Source organism: Ammodytes marinus (assembly GCF_949987685.1).
Source record: "Ammodytes marinus genome assembly, chromosome: 4".
NCBI lineage: Eukaryota > Metazoa > Chordata > Actinopteri > Uranoscopiformes > Ammodytidae > Ammodytes > Ammodytes marinus.
In genome coordinates, this window is record NC_137233.1 from 11,471,354 (window position 1) to 11,487,897 (window position 16,544).

At 40.0% G+C, this 16,544-nt stretch overlaps 1 protein-coding gene across 1 annotated transcript in view; it reads left to right on the plus strand.

Annotated features, from left to right (window-relative positions):
* The window catches only part of pacsin1b (protein kinase C and casein kinase substrate in neurons 1b), a 28,361-nt gene extending 14,403 nt beyond the window's left edge, over nucleotides 1-13,958 (plus strand). Inside the window, exons 2-10 of the mRNA XM_080026842.1 lie at nucleotides 5,443-5,568; nucleotides 7,862-8,018; nucleotides 8,116-8,351; nucleotides 8,824-8,979; nucleotides 9,541-9,716; nucleotides 9,816-9,936; nucleotides 10,182-10,300; nucleotides 10,609-10,805; nucleotides 11,518-13,958. Coding sequence (XP_079882968.1) covers nucleotides 5,509-5,568; nucleotides 7,862-8,018; nucleotides 8,116-8,351; nucleotides 8,824-8,979; nucleotides 9,541-9,716; nucleotides 9,816-9,936; nucleotides 10,182-10,300; nucleotides 10,609-10,805; nucleotides 11,518-11,627 — 1,332 coding nt within the window. The 5' untranslated portion in view covers nucleotides 5,443-5,508 and the 3' untranslated portion in view covers nucleotides 11,628-13,958. The remainder of the gene's footprint in view (nucleotides 1-5,442; nucleotides 5,569-7,861; nucleotides 8,019-8,115; nucleotides 8,352-8,823; nucleotides 8,980-9,540; nucleotides 9,717-9,815; nucleotides 9,937-10,181; nucleotides 10,301-10,608; nucleotides 10,806-11,517) is intronic.
* The last annotated feature ends 2,586 nt before the right edge of the window (nucleotides 13,959-16,544 follow it).

A 16,544-nucleotide genomic window follows, 5' to 3' on the forward strand; every position in this document is an offset into this window, starting at 1 on the left:
TTGAATCTAATTCAGTCTTTTGTTTAGTACTTTGCCGAAATTTTAGGCAAGACTAAAACATGTCGACCAGAAGAAGTTGCCGGGATTGGCTCTGGGATGACTTCATTATCGTCTTGGAAGTACTACACTTTATCCCCCATGTTAGTTACAGTGGCGGAATATGTCTTCATACGGATTCTATTTCCACTCCTGCATCTACACGGATCTCTAATGGAGCCGGGAGCATTGTCAAACTCCTCCCCTTCCTCTTTCCCGCTGTAGTCTACCGTTTATGCTTTGCTCAGAACGGTAGACAACAGAGACTGCGAAGTGTGTTTGATACGGCTTGAAAGTATCCAGCTCATATTGTTGCTGCACACAGACGGCGCGCGTGTGTGTGTGTGTGATTAACTGTTTTGGGTCGTCACCTTTTACAATAGGTCCATGGTCGGCATTAATTTGCACACACTTTACGGCTTCCTGGGTTAGCGTCACCAAAGACGATTGTGATTGGTTTAAAGAAATAAAAACAGGCCAGCCCAGTTTTACCCCGTATACTAGAAACTAAATAGCTTCAATTCAGACCATACTACTAGCTGTTGTTTGGTCTGGCACTGCAAGACTAATTAATATGTAATAAATATAGTATTGCTGATTATGTTCGGGCAGTATAACGGTAGAGATTTGTCCATGGTATTTAGCAGAAAACCGATGGACTGCCTCCTCCGGATAGGGAATGAGTCCTTACCCCAAGTAAAGGAGTTCAGTTTGTCAGGGTATTGTTTGCGATTGAGGGAAAAATGGAGTGTGAGATTGGACAGAGAATCGGATCAGCAAGGGCCTTATTGCACTTGCTTTACCGAACCGTTAAAGAGAGCTGAGTCGGAAGGTCTACCTCTCCATCTACTGGTCGATCTGTGTCCCTACTCTCACCTATGGTCATGAAGGCTGGCTAATGACCGAATGAGCTAGATCAGTCATCCTGAGAGACTTGGAGCAGAGCCGCTCGCGTAGAAAGGAGCCAGTTGAGGTGGTTCGGGCATCTGGTGAGGATGCCTCCTGGGCGCCTTCCTAGGGAGGTGTTCCAGGCACTACCAAGACCCAAGGCTAAGTGGAGATATTATCCATACTATACTGTGAACGCCTCGAGATCTCCCAGTCAGAGCTGGTTAATGGTGCCTAGGAAAGGGAAATTTGTGGTCCATGAGGGATCCGTTGCACCCGCGACTGGAGCCTGCATAAGCGGATGAAGATAAGTGAGCCAGTGATTCATTAATGAAATGCAAATGTGGGAATACCACTAGGGTGGAATTAGACCTTCACCTAGTGTTACTAAGATTGGCGCCGGCAGTTCCTTTGTGGATACTGTGCTATAACAGAGCTGATAGTGGACGCTATTCGCAGCAAATCCTGGAGCTATTAGTGCACACAATCCATTCTAAGTGGATCCGACCCATAGTTTCTCCCACAGTTTTTGCTTTGGCTGCCGCCTTCTTGCGCTGATTGTCTGTTAGTCTTTGCAGCAGTCACAAAAACATTCAAAATTATCATTTAGATATGGCCTCTCAGATTAAATGTGTCAGATATAATTCTCCCTTATTGTTAACTACCGAAGTAGTTAACATAGTTAATATTGAGTAATTATATTTTTAATAACTGTTCAAAGTAAATTAAATAATAATAATTGATAGAAATTAATAAGATGTTATATAAAACAACGGTTTATTTTTGATTTGAAGGATGTTATATTAAGATCTCATTACCGTACTACAGCTTCTCATTACCAACATGAGCCTTTAAAGTACGCGGTAATGAGAAAAATGAGTAACGGTAATGAGAAGTAAATAGCTAAATTATCAAATAACTTGAAATTCGAGCATGCTACACACCTTCCACCTTTGCTACATGTTGAAGTCTTATATTGTCTTAACCATCACAGAAAATTATGTAATATAAGTTTTAGAAGTATAGATTATCACCTCATATCGGTAATGATAATCGATAGTGAACCAGCAGGAAGATTGAGTGACGTTTACAAACATTTCAATAATGTGAGTAAAGAGAGTGCAAATGACCTTGTGTCCATTTTGAATCTTCTGCTTCAAGTAATGCATCATGGGAGTGCTTGTATATTTAAAGTGACAGGGTAGTTTTTATAGGCAGGTGAAGTTGCGTTGCGGTGATGAGAACATTTTTGTGCGGACACAGTAATTTTCCATTAAATAAATATTTTTTGGGGTTAAATATCATAAATATCCCTATTCACCATTAATATTGAAATGTTTTACATAATACTGCATACTTTTGTTTTATTTATATGAAGAGGAATTTTTAGGGAATTGAAAAGAACAATAGAATAATGTATCCGGACGCATTTCGGTAATGAGAATTCACCAGGATATTTTGCAAAAAATTATGAAAATAATGGTAAAATTATTTTAAAAACCATTTCACCCTATAGTGCCATTCAATATCTTTATAGAAAATATCTTAAGTATTAATAATAAAAAGCTGCTTTTGTGAAATAAGACTTGGACATGTTCACTTAGGCTTCATGAGAATCACCCATTTAGGTTATTAACAGTTTGAGCTGTGAAGTGAACCTGATCTGGTGGAGGTGAAGGTTGCGTTGATGATTCAGCATGCAGCAGTACCTAGACAATCAGTGCAGTCAATCACTCATTACTCTGCTGTCATAGATTAGACATAGATCACTGCCTCCCTACTCTTGTGGTATTCAGTGGTTTCCTTCTTATAACCAGCCCTTAATGAACAGACACATTTTTAAACAATAGGCCCCATGGGCACAGACATGTAAAAGGGCCCCCACCAATATAGAGACACTATCCGTGCTTATTTTAGGTGCCTTTTTCATCATTTTAATCTCTTTGTTTGTTTTCTGTCTCTTTAATATAATTTTCTTTTTTCTCTTTGTGGTTGTGTGTTTATTTGTGTGTCTTTCAAGTTGTCTTGCTGCTTCGCTGTAGTTGTTGATTGGCTCTGGGTTGTCAGTTTGCATCTCTTATGGGTTATTTCCTTCCCATTTTAGTTGTTATGCAACTTTTCACTTTCTTTTTGGTCGTGTGTGTCTTACTTAGCATCTGTTTGTGTGTGTTGTGTTAAGTCGTTTTGCATGTCTTCTGTAACGGCTGGACAGAGAGGACACAGGCGCAGAGACAGTACCAGTTTAAGAGGGTTTATTTAGAAGGAATCTGGGGTTTTGGGTCGGGATCTGGAGTGGCTGACAGGCATGGGGGTCCAGGAGGAAGTGCCAAGGGGAGAATCCGGGGAGACGAGCAGAGTTTAGCAACAAGCTAAATGCAGGCGGAACTACAAAAGGTCTAGGTGGCTGGAGAGTTACTGACTGGGTAACCGAGTTTACAATGTGGCAGTGTCTGGAAGGTAGGGCCGGGTATATGAAGAGCAGTTGATTGTTGATTGATGGCAGCTGTGAATGCTGGTAACTGACTCCAACACACCTGACTCCAACCCTGCAATTACACCAGCACACAGACAAGGGTAAAGGGGAAAAAACAACACAAGGGCTTGAGGCCCAAGCAGGATCATGACATCTTCGTAGCTTCATTGACTTTCCCCTAAGAATTGTTAAGAGTGAATTCAAACTGAGGCCCAGGCATAGGAATCCCTTGAGATGGACGGATACATTGATAGTTTTGATTTCTTTATTTCTCTTTCTTTCCCCTCATCCCCTCTCGTTTCCTCTCATTTTGTGTCATCTTTAGCAATCATTTCACAGCTATTCCTTTTTACAGCAGCATAAGGTGATTCCGGCGAGTCCTCGGGATAATGTTAGTATTACTCTGCGATAAGGTTACAGTGTTCTGAGTGAGTCCATGATGCCATTGAAAATCGTCAGTCATTAAATTATTTAGTCCTCTCATGGGAGAGGTGATAGAAAATAGGCAGAAGCACTCAGGTTATGAGGGTGATTGTGGTTGTGTAAGTACCTGAGATTACCTGATATCAGTGTGTGGAATGTATTGTGCAAGTAAAATTACATTTTTCCCTGATGGTAATCTCTGTTCTTGTCACCTTAGTTTGGACTTTGGACATGTGTGTTAGCTCATTCCGCAGACTTATCTGTTTGCAAAGTTGAGTGTTGTAAAATAACACAACTACAGATGAGAATGAGTTCATAGATAACTCTGGTACTGCTAATGAGCTGTGCACTGTTCCTGTCAAATAAACAAATAAATCAATTTAAGAAATGAAGCATTTGTTTGAGTCACATATTGTATTTATGTAATGTATTGTTCCCTTTTTATATCAGTGTTTATTGAATATCATTGTGTTTAGACTGTTGTTCATACAAAATAAGCTATTTGAATATGTATCCTTGGGCTATCCAATATTAAGAGGGGCACATCTGTTTTAATTTTGTCATGTCTTATAGGTTGACCATCAAACTTAACTGAACTTAAAATCTTTGTGTTTTAGACTGCTGTTGGCCACGTTAATTGTGCATTTTTAAGACGTAGTCCTTGGCTTAAGGAAAGTGTGAAAGCCATTTTTCAGAACTGTCAATCGATTAATTGAAAAAAATTCGGCAGAATAAATGAATAAAATAATCGTTAGTGGCAGCCGCAGTTTCAGCCTTAGATTATATTTTATAACTTGGTTTCCAAAGTGTGTAGCATCTGGGAAATCAGTATACCTTTTATTTTTCAGTTATAGTCACACATTGTCTTTGCTACTCTGTGTAGTTAATAATGCATCCCATACATATTTTATGTGTATTGCACTCCTCTCATTGCATTTGCACTTTAAAATCCATTACACAGCATTTGTGGGTAAAATGGACGCGTGAACAAAGTACGTAGATTAGGAATGTAATGTTGTGATCACTTCTTGACGTGATGGGCTGTTGTTTTCAATCATATCATATCATTATGTTCAAACTAAACATAATCAGTCAAGAACGGATGATGTTTAGTTTACATGTGGGACCAATATCTTACTGTGTCTAGCCAGAGATTATAGCAACAATGTTAGAAGCTTATATCCACACTTTTAAGGGTGCACAATGCAGCTTCAGGGGATGGGGTATTTGTTTACATTTGCAGAGCCTGGAGTTACTTTACAAAACATATTTTCTCTTCATGTGATTCTTAGTATTGAATAATTATATCATCATGAATCAAAACAAAATTATTTTGAGACACCTGGAACAAATGTAAGACTCGAATCTGTTTGTTAAAAAAAACTGGGCCCTGCTGCTGTAAACAATGACAGTGAAACAGAGTGTTCCAGGGATCCAATTTGCCTGTGAGGAAAGTTTGTTTAGTTATGAGAATATACCTTTGAAAATGTTCACTTCTCTGACACACAAAGTTGCATAGTGCACCTTTTAAAGCACTTTGTTTATGCGCCTCTTGTATCCCTCTGTTCGCACAGCTCATAGCCTCCGTGTTTACACTCCTCTTTTCTTGTCGTCTCTTTCAGTGCATGAGGAACGCTACTCTGCCGCAGACCGCCACAGCCTGAAGCCATCCTGCCAAATCTGGGACCATGTCTGGAGGGTTCGACGAGTCGGCCAGCCTGGAGGAGACCACAGACAGTTTCTGGGAGGTGAGACAGCCCGCCAACCCGTCTCTTGACAGATTGAACCTAGTTGGGAATTGACACTGCAATGTGATGAACTCTCACTGGACCTGCCCAGTCCAGCCGGTGAGAGGACATTTTTGGGGCTTTGCTTATCAACCCCCGGGGAGGACCTTGACATGTTTATACAGTAAAAGAGGTGGAGGCACAGATTCACGTATTAACGCATGTGCTCAATTCTTTACGCATCGAAGACAGGTTTATCAATAATGTTTATTACTCTACACCTTCCGACACACGTGTGTTACTGCATATTCTGACTTCCAAACTGACTCCTCCAGCTTCTGTGTCCGGTTGAAAGATCGGAAGGGCAGACAGGCCTTGCATCAACGGAAATTAGGAGCAAAATGGAGCCATCTGCTATCTGTGTCCTGGACTTAAACCAAATCACATAGATAATAATCCCTTCCTCTGTCATTTATCAATTATTTTTCTTCCCGGTAAAGTTTTTTTTACTGGGAGTTTTTTCTCAGTCGAGCTAAGAGTCTTTTGGGCAGAGGGTGTCATACTGTACGGAATGTGAATTTGTATTTGTGACATTGGGCTATACAAATAAAACTGATTTGATTTGATTATCATTTCACTGAAAACGGCACGACATTGATTTAGTAAGGTTCTTACTGTGATCGTAACCATTTCAGGTTGATAGATGGATGATAGAAGGGATGCAAGTAACAATGAGTTCGACTTATATGTGAAATGAAATGCTTGATCAATTAATCGATTATAAATGGTTGGTCAGAAAGTAGGGGTAAATTACACAGTTTCCTAATGCCATAGAGGATATCAGATTGCTTTTTTTAGTCCTAACCCCCCCCCCCCCCACACACACACACATAAATAGAGAAAAGCAGCAAGTCGGCCCAATTACGGAACTGGGACTAGTTAACGTTCAAACAAATTGCTTAACCGATCATTTATCCCTAAAGGTTTTTTTGTTAATTGTATAATTGATTTATTGTTGTAGCTCTGGATGACAGTATATTTTACTGGACTTCGGCCTTCGTCATTACATCACCAACAGCAAGCTTTCAGTCCCAAGTAATTTGAGCAAGTCGCCCATCCATTCATTATATGAGAGCTGGTGAGTGTTCACAGTGTCCGAAGCGGGGAAAAGGTTTGACTCATCTCCAGCGACAGATAACACTGCTGCATGTTTAGAAACACTATGTGTGACGGATGGACTCCGCAAGTATTTTGGACAGTAAAAGACTTATATTCCCTTTATACGGTTCGGGTTTTATGATCCATTTCCTCTCAGTCTCAACTAGTGTTTCATCCTCATCGCGTCTCTCTGGCCTCGCTGTAGGTTCAGCAATCAGCAAGAGCAGCAGAGGTGTCTGTTCCTAGCACACAGTCACTACATCACAGTCACTCCACGCATTACAGTGGAGCTGCTGCTGCAGTGCTGCCTGCTGACTCGGCTTGCTCTCCTGATGAGGCCGAGAGCTGGTGTGGAATACAATAACTTACCACAAGTAAACATCTACTACACGCCCAGCGAAGATGCAGCGATTATTTTTCATTTCCCTGCCACAAAGGTGTGAAATGAACACAGTAAGCGGTGATGTTAGCCTGCCTCTCTCTCGCTCTCTGTCTCTCTCTCTCCCTCCCTCTCTCTCTGGGAGAGGCTAACAGCTTGCTGGGAGGTTGCTGCCCCTGCGTCAGTGGAGAGTTGTAAATTATTATATGATATTAACACACCCTCGGCTTTCATTGCATACCTCCACACACACACCAGCAGTATTTTTTCTTTTACCTGCTGTTCCTCTCCTGCATGTACATTGCATCGTCTGCTGGCTGAGTTCCATTTTAAAGGTGGCAACTCCCACAGGACTCCCAATAACTATAGTGTTTAGCCATGATAACAGATTACATGTGAAGAAAACCCGCAGTGACAGAATTAGCTTGACATTTAGGGAAATACTCGTATTTGCTTTCTTGAAAAAAGTTATATGAAAAGATCAATACGACTCTTATATCTGTCCGGTAAATACGAACCTACGTCTGGCTCAAACTTCGTACTTATCACACAGACATAAGAGTGGTACCGATCCTCTCATACCCTCAGTAAGAAATCAACTAAGCTTATGTCCCATAATGTCGACCTATTCCTAAAAATAAATTAAATTTAAGGACTTATATAGAGTAAATCAATACCTGACTGCAGATGCAGTGCCATGACAAGATCATCAAAACATTTTGAAAAAGGTCACAAACAGATTTTTTTTTACTGAAAGGAAGTTGTTTTAAATGTAAGGTTGGGAACTACAAACGTTCGGTGAAGCGGATTGACGATGGACACCGGCTCTGCAACGACCTGATGAACTGCATCCAGGAGCGTGCCAAAATCGAGAAAGCCTACGCACAGCAACTCACGGATTGGTCCAAGAGATGGAGGCAGCTGGTAGACAAAGGTAAGTTGTGTGTTTCAGACTCATTTTATGCAAAGGTATTCTACTAACAAATCTGTGGTTATCTTGTTTTAAACCCACTCCTGTGCTCCCACCTCAGGGCCTCAGTACGGCACAGTGGAGCGGGCCTGGATGGCGGTGATGACGGAGGCGGAGAAGGTGAGCGAGCTTCACCAGGAAGTGAAAAACAACCTGATCAACGAGGACTTTGAGAAGGTGAAGAACTGGCAGAAGGACTCGTACCACAAACAGATGATGGGAGGATTCAAGGAAACCAAAGAGGCAGAAGAAGGCTTCAAGAAGGCCCAGAAACCCTGGGCCAAAAAGCTAAAAGAGGTGAGCGAGTGTGTGTATCTCTTTTACCTATCTATGATATGAACGTGCAGCCAACTTTTTAGACTGCCCAAAGACACTAGTGGACGCATTTGAAATTTTCATCGGTTATCCAAATTACAAGAAGAACATTCTAAGTTTGTTTTATTTGCAGAGGTTTAAAAAAGTTTTTTTGGACAGCTTTGAAAGGTGTCCGAAGTAACCGGGATGTTGTTTTTGAGGAGGCGAGATATTGGCCTGTCTTATTAGATAGTAAAATAAATATCTTTAGGTTTTGGACAATTTTCCCCTTTTCTTTTTATATTTTCGAAGCAATTAAATGATTAATTAATAATTTGTACAGAAATTAAACCTTACTTTCTTTAAAGAAAGTTTATTACGACCAACCAAGTGCTTGTGTTAACTTCTCATACTGTATGTGCAGATGAACCCAACATGCATGAGGGAATGTGTTCATCTCGTCTTGTTCCTTTAGCTGGAGGCTGCCAAGAAGTCCTTCCACATGGCCTGTAAAGAGGAGAGGCTGGCGGCCGTCAGAGAGGCCAACAGTAAGGGAGAGGCCTCTGTTACAGCCGACCAGCAGAAGAAACTCCATGAGAAATTGGACAAGTGCAAACAGGACTCGCAGAAGGTGAGGGCGTCGACTGCTGCAGCTCCCAACAGGCCCATGGGATCATCTTTATGCAAACTGTTGTTTTCAAGCCCGAAAGCAAATTAAGCTCACAGGCTATTTTAAGAGATTTATAACAGCTTCCTCTAGGTGTTACACAGGCCAAATAGCTGTAGTCCGTGTAGCATTGTTAATGTGTGACTGAATGTCACTCCTCCCCCTCTTTGTTCCTCCCTCGTGCCAAAGTGGACTCTGCTCTCCTTGGACTGCCTTGACCCTAACGCTCTTGAACTATGATTCTGTCTTCTCCTTGAATACACATTTGATGTCTGTAAAGGTTAAAAGGAATGGGGTGCCCCTGGTGGCTCACCGGTAGAGAATGTACCATTAAGGCTAAGTCCTTGTTGCAGCAGACCCAGGTTTAATAGGAATGACATTTGACAAGCCCAAACCTGAAAAACAGGAAGATGCAAACAAGACGTGTTATCACAACATTACCCCATGACAGTGAGATATCACATAACTAAATATTTTGATCATGTTGATAATAAATGTGCTGCTTGTGTTTGTGTTGCAACCCAGGCCAAGGAGAAGTACGAGAAGGCTCTGGACGAGTTGGGTAAATGCACGCCACAGTACATGGAGAACATGGAGGTGGTGTTCGACACGTGCCAGCAGTTTGAAGAGAAGAGGCTGAGCTTCCTCAGGGAGGTGCTCCAGGACGTCAAGTGCCACCTCAACCTCACAGAAGACAATAGGTTTGAGATGTTTTTAAAAAAAACAGGTTAATGTGTTAATTTGACCACGCACGGCCATCATTTTCATTATCACTAAATCCTTGCTCTCTTTTTTTACAGTTATGCTACCGTCTACATAGAGGTTGAACGCACCATCACGTCAGCCAGCGCGCAGGAAGACCTGAAGTGGTTCAGCAACAACCACGGCCCCGGAATGCATATGAACTGGCCGCAATTTGAGGTGCAAAAATACAAGATACAATTGTATTGTTATATTATCACTGGAGAGGAGACCATGTTAAACTATACTTGTTTAGCAGTAGCACAAATGAAAAAGATTAGAGAGACACTTCAGAATGCAAGTGGTGGTGTTAAAAGTTGGCTATGGAACATTGAGGCAGTGTCCTGCTTTGATGAGCATCATAATGCTGTTTGACGCACAATAAGTATTACAACCCTAAACATGTTGTATCTTGTGTTTTGCAGGAATACAACCCAGAACTGACCCATCACATCAGTAAGAAAGAAAAGTCAAAGAAAGGCAGCGATGGAATCATGCTGACTAACGTCACCACTGCAGTGGAACACGCTCAAGACCGGGGAAGGTCAGTATTAACACGAATATATATATATTTTTTAAATCAATTTCTTTGCATACTACATCTGGTATAACGCTAACCCCTAACCCTTATCATAACTTCATATTATGTGGTATTCATATGGTTTTGTATTTTATTTTATTTTCAAAAGTCATAGTAGTTATAGCAGCAGAAGTACGAGCAGTGAAAGAAGAAATACTTCATATGTATATAAAAGAAAATAAAACACAACCCACACACACACACTGAAAACAAACAGAGTTATGACTGGAGAGACTGAAAATTGAAGTTCTGCTGAAATGTGTAATGTGCAGTGTGAGCAGCTACGAGAAGAACCAGGCGTACACGGCCTCCACCGAGTGGTCGGACGAGGACCAGACGGCACCGGACTCAGGCAACGACACCAACGGAGGCTCCAACCCCTTTGAGGAGGAGACGGCCAGAGGAGTGAGAGTGAAGGCTCTGTACGACTACGACGGCCAAGAGCAAGACGAGCTCACCTTCACAGCAGGTGAGCGTCACAGGGTTGATTCCTGCAGCAACATTAAAAAAAAAAAAGTTTGGAATCTTCAGACAAAAGAGTGAATCTCTGCCAGAACCATTGTGACTCAAGCTTGTAACCATTTCACTAATAAACGCTTGCCTGTCAAGTACACATCCTGCTGCTGCACTGTTAGTGTGGATCATAATGTCCAAATGAAAGCTCTTTTAATCAGCAGTCGCAGTGGCATAGCGAAACAAAATATCTGCTTACTCAAGTTGTTCACGATCATGGTAAGCAAGTGTAGTCGGTGTGTGAAGGGTAAACGTCAAGCTGTGCTAGCAAAAACTGGAAGCATATTTAGGTAAAACATGATTTGGGTGTGTTAGAAAATGATTAGTATTATAGTAGGGTTGTATTATATCACAATAAGTAAGTCATGAGAAAGAAGAAAACAGACAGAAATACTAAAAATCAATTTTTCAGGGCTGCATATTGGCAATTATTTTGTAACCAATGGAAAGAGCCCGGCTAGATTTCCCCCTGCTTCCAGTCTGTATGCTTAGCTATGCTAACTCGCTGCTGGCCATAGCCTGGTTATATTTAATAGACAAATACAAAAGGGATGTCAATTTTCTCATCAAACTCTTGGCAAGAAAGTGATAAAGTGTAACTTCTGAAACTGTCACATTTCACTATTCCTTCAATACATTTGCATTTCTGTCTCCTTGTCATTATAAAGGGGAAGAGCTGACAAAGCTGGAGGATGAGGATGAACAGGGCTGGTGTAAAGGTCGTCTAGACAACGGCCAGCTGGGTCTCTACCCAGCCAATTACGTGGAGGCAATCTAACTCTTTCAGCTGAGGACTCTTGTCTCATTGGAGGGGAATAAAAATAAAATAAAAAACTGACTGAACCGTCCGGTCTTAACTGCACATTGCCAGAGACTTTAAAGCAACGCTTCCTCTACCTGTCGGGGCACAGTGAGCTGTCTCCATCTTATCAACTCATCACAGACAAGACTTTGCTTACGATCACATCGTCTCTAAACGCTGCAACTGAAGCAAAAAAATGTTTTAGTCTCTTCAGGGTGTAGCTGTGTTTTATTTCATGACGCTAACATGCCACACAGTATGTTCCCCCATCATAATCTTGATATGGCATTGTTGTGCCTGGATAGCAAGAATGAGCTATGCATTGTGCATTTCATGTATATATTTTAGTCCTAATTTGTTACCATCTGGATGCTTGTACAGTCTAGTCTTTCTTTTCTCATAGGAAAGTGTTCTCTTTTCTTTGTGAAATACAGTATTTACATTTCCCATTTAAATGAATAATTTGACATTTGGTTGAAATGCACTTATTAGCTTTTTTCCTGTGAACTGGTTGAAAGGATTGATACCCACTCTCGTTTTTTACAGTAACAGTGTATGTACACCTATATGAAGCTTCAGCCAGGACCAGGCTAGTTCAGTTTAAAAAAAGATAACAACAAAAAAGACGGCAATGTTTGTAGTTTGGAAACATGCTTACACAGTTAATTGAGGCAACTTCATTGAGGTGAATAATAAAGCATTGTTTAATACCAACAGCTTTGAAGCCTGGAACTATAGGAGCTAAACAAATATAAAAAATATGATGAACAGTAGGCCTACTACCTCAAGTGCTAGAAGCTGACAGCATTCAAACTTGATACATAGTGTTCCTCAGGACCTGCATGAGATTTAAGCTATAGTAAATATTCTAACAGTCTAATATTATTGAGAAGAGCTGGTGGGCTTTGTTTCTGTCTGAGGGAGGGCTCAAAGTCTTACAAAAAAATCCTCATTGAATCTCCGCAAAATGGAAGTGGAAACCCCCAATCCACTTATTTTCTTGTTTGGATTATAAACTTGACCGAAAAGGTTATTATGTTAGTTTTAGAGACAGAGTAAGGCTAGATTATCTTCCCATTTATTTGTGTTGTTATGCTAAAGTAAACTAAACAGCTGTTGACTGAAGCTTCATACTTAGTGTGCAGACATGAGAGTGGAATCTATCTTCTCATCAAACTCTCGGCAAAAAATAGAAAGTGAATAAGCATTTTTCTCAAAAATTCTTTTTTTTCCTTTAATGCACTTAATTGTTTTTGATTTTTTCTGCTCAACTCTTCAGCATGTCACCAAATTAGCATTTTAAAACAAGATCTCCGCAGAGCTTCTCTTTGAAATGGAAATATGTGCAAGGATTGTTTACAATAACATCTGTTGTCCCTCTAACAAGGTGCTTTTTTGTAAATGTGATCTGTCGTCTGGTTTCTCTTCCTGGTTCGTCTTTACGCTGCAGACTGGCCTTCAAATATAAACTCGCAGCTGTCTTGTACCAATGTGAGCTTCTGAACTGATCCAGTGCATGGCCTCCATTTGTTTCAACTAAATTATTGAAGTTTATTCAAACTCTGATCCGGATGATAACGATGATAACAATGATGCCATTGATTTGCGTTGCGTAACATTGTCGGTCCTGTTTCACTGTATTAAAACACACAGGCTGTACACGTCTTTATGGCAAACATTTCTTGTTTTTAATCAGAAATATCAAAATGTTCACAAACAAAAGCTTGTGAGTGCATGTGGCAGTACAGTACGTTATATGAGACTTGTAGGTTACCCCTGGTAACCACAGGTGAAATCTACACCTTTCTCGATGAGGAGGGTGTAGTGTCCTCTTACCGAAGAGCGCTGCACAAGAAAGCAGAAAGAGCATCTGTCTCTGAAATATTGATTAGACAGTTGCTACTTTTTTTTGTACTGCAGTGGTAAAGATGCTAATTTTCTAAATTATCAGGTGGTGAGTAGGGGGGAGTATAGGGGTTGTTGTCTGTATGCTTTATTGTTTGAGTGTAGCTCCTTGTAAGCACTGGATTCAGAGGGGTAGAAATAAATATTGCCTTATCAAAATCTACCGCCATGTAACAGAGGACTCTCTAAAACCGTCACGTTCAACAAAGCAAAAGAGAATCTGACTCTGGCTTATCTAGCTCAGTTTACACTGACACCACACACAGAACCACTGTCTCTCTAACTGTACTTGTAAAATGAAATGGGACTATTTGAGTGTGCTATAAAGGCTGATGTGTAAGGTACAACCACTGTGAAACTCCTGTGATATACTGAAGGACGGTAAAGCATATTTTAAAAGAAAAAAATACACAATCCTTCTGTCTTTGTTATTTTTGCCAATGCTGGAAGCTGGAAACATTGATCTGCAATGTTGAGGTAAACTACAGGGCTTTCTCTGTCTCTCTGTATGTCTGTCTCTCCTCCTTTTGTTTTAGCATAGTGTTGTAATTTCCCAACTGTAGTGCCTGTTCATCTGCATAAGCAAAAAATAAAAGATGTCATCAGAAAACTCTGAGGCACATATGAGACTTTTTCAGACAAAACAGAATATAGCTAAAATGCTCTTACTACAAATTATTAAGTAGGCCTACACATATGTCATTATATGTCAACACAAATCTTATAAATTGCGAAGTGTCGCCAGACTTTTTGTATTCTGATCAGTTGCAGTAATGTTGCAGTTCGTTCGAGGTGCAGTTAGATTGAACTACTTTTTACACAGCTTAGTTATTTTATACCCGTTGTTTAAAGTAAGATACTAATAAAAGGCTCATGTGCTAAATCTGAGGGGTCATGAGATGACGGAATTATTTGTGAGAGGCAACAAGTTGACTTTCAATGTAATCTCTAATATCCATAAATTCAAACAAAAATATTTAATCCCAAAGACATACTACAGCTTGGGTATAGCGCAACTCTTGACAGGATATACATTTATTATCTCAGTGGAGATAGTTAATGGTGAGCATCATTGCAGTCTAATAATAAAGGCTGTAGTGTAATAACAGACTCTGCCACTAGAGATCAGTAATGACCACATCCAGCTCTTTGACAGGAAGCCTTTCAAGATGATGTGTCACATCAATCATCTTGTTGTGAGATTCCCACAAACAACCTAATCATTTGGTTTCAACACACCTGCTGCCAGTTAGTGGACCTTAAGACAACACAGTTTCCCCACAGTGCCACAGGACACGGTGTCCTCAACTATTATTTGCTTTTTCTACAAGTACATTTTGTGGTTGAGTGGTGTATATCTTTCTTTCTCCCAGTGACAGCAGTCACAGACACTGACATTTCGGTAACACCTCAAACTACAATTGTATGTATGTGTGTGTTTTTTTCACCTTCCTAAAGCTGTAGATGTAAGTTCCTTCAAATCAAAGTGCAAAGGTTTCTTTCTAGACTTATGTAATCACATTTTGGATTAATTGTTAATGAAGCACATAATAAACTTTTTTTCGCTGATGCTTAACCAGTCAGAAGGTATAATTATATATAGGTATAATAACCTGTACAATGTTATGCAAAACGATGCAATGCTGCAGCAGGGGAAAATAGCTAAAGAAAATCCAATACTGTAAAACATTTGTATAGATTATATTTTTCTTTACATGATATAGGACTCATCACTGCCCACAGTCCTTAATAATACAGAAGTAATTGTGTTTTTTTCGATAGGCCTGTAATTGAAATAATTCCCTGAGGCGGTACACATTAGGCAGTGAGTTATCACATGTTGCTCATGACTAAAATAATCAGATATCCCTCAATCGTTCATTTAACGTCTGACATCTTAACTCCACTTGATCCTTTAAATGCCTCTTTAAAACCCACGCAGTATATTAAGGGATAGGTTGAACTTCCACTTGTTGTTTGAAAGGAACCCTTAAATGCAGGATTAAACTGTTCAGTAGCCTATTGCTCAAGGCCACTTTTTCTTGGCAGATGCAGGCCGACCGCCCTAGTTCGCTTCATCTGAAGAACAATTATGACACATTTAGAAACCCGTTGAACAGTCGGTGGCAAAAAGAAAAGATGAAAGGACACACAGTAGCCTATTTTAAGTGTGATTAAATAATGGTTGTTGAGCCTTTTTATAATTGAAACGGTGTGTTTCAAACGTACGTTACATATAACTGAATTCATGAAGCCTTTTTACTGAATGAACACCCACACATTTTCAGATCAGAAATTAAGTTTATTGAGCCGCGTTTGAGGCTTGGATATCCCATCCTCACCCAGGCAGACATTTAGGCATACTCCAGATGAGAATAATATAAGCACAATGCTAAAAAGTGAGTGTAACATACAGCCCCCAAGGCTTCAAAAATAAATCACTAAATCAAATATGAAATAAATACTCATACCTCGTAACTGGACAAAAGCATTAAGAAAAACTATAGGCTATACTTTTTGTCTCGTCCGTTCTGTCTTAAATGTGAGCACTTAAATTGTCATCTACCTCACCTGATGTTATGTCTTTCACCTGTCTTGTCCGGCATCACGTAAATAAAAAAGTTTACAAAAAAATAAAAAATAAAACTATATAAATAATAACGTTCTTTGCACTGATGGTTTCGTTTGCTGTTACATGTAATTTACTATCCTCAGGGGAAAAATGTTAAATATTGTTTAAAGTTCCTTGTAGCTACTTTAATTCTTAAACATTTTAAAAGACAAAGACTTTGTAATTTACAGGGACCTTTTTTTATACAACTCTCTCATTAGGGAAAAAAAAACACTGTGAAAGAAGAAGAGTCAAACATCATTGTGGAATATTTTCATAAAAATGTGGATGTTTAGCAGGTATTTATTTTTAGTTTCCATCTCACTTTAGCGTGTTAGCATGCTAACATTTGACGATTAGCAAAGTGCAGCCTGGCA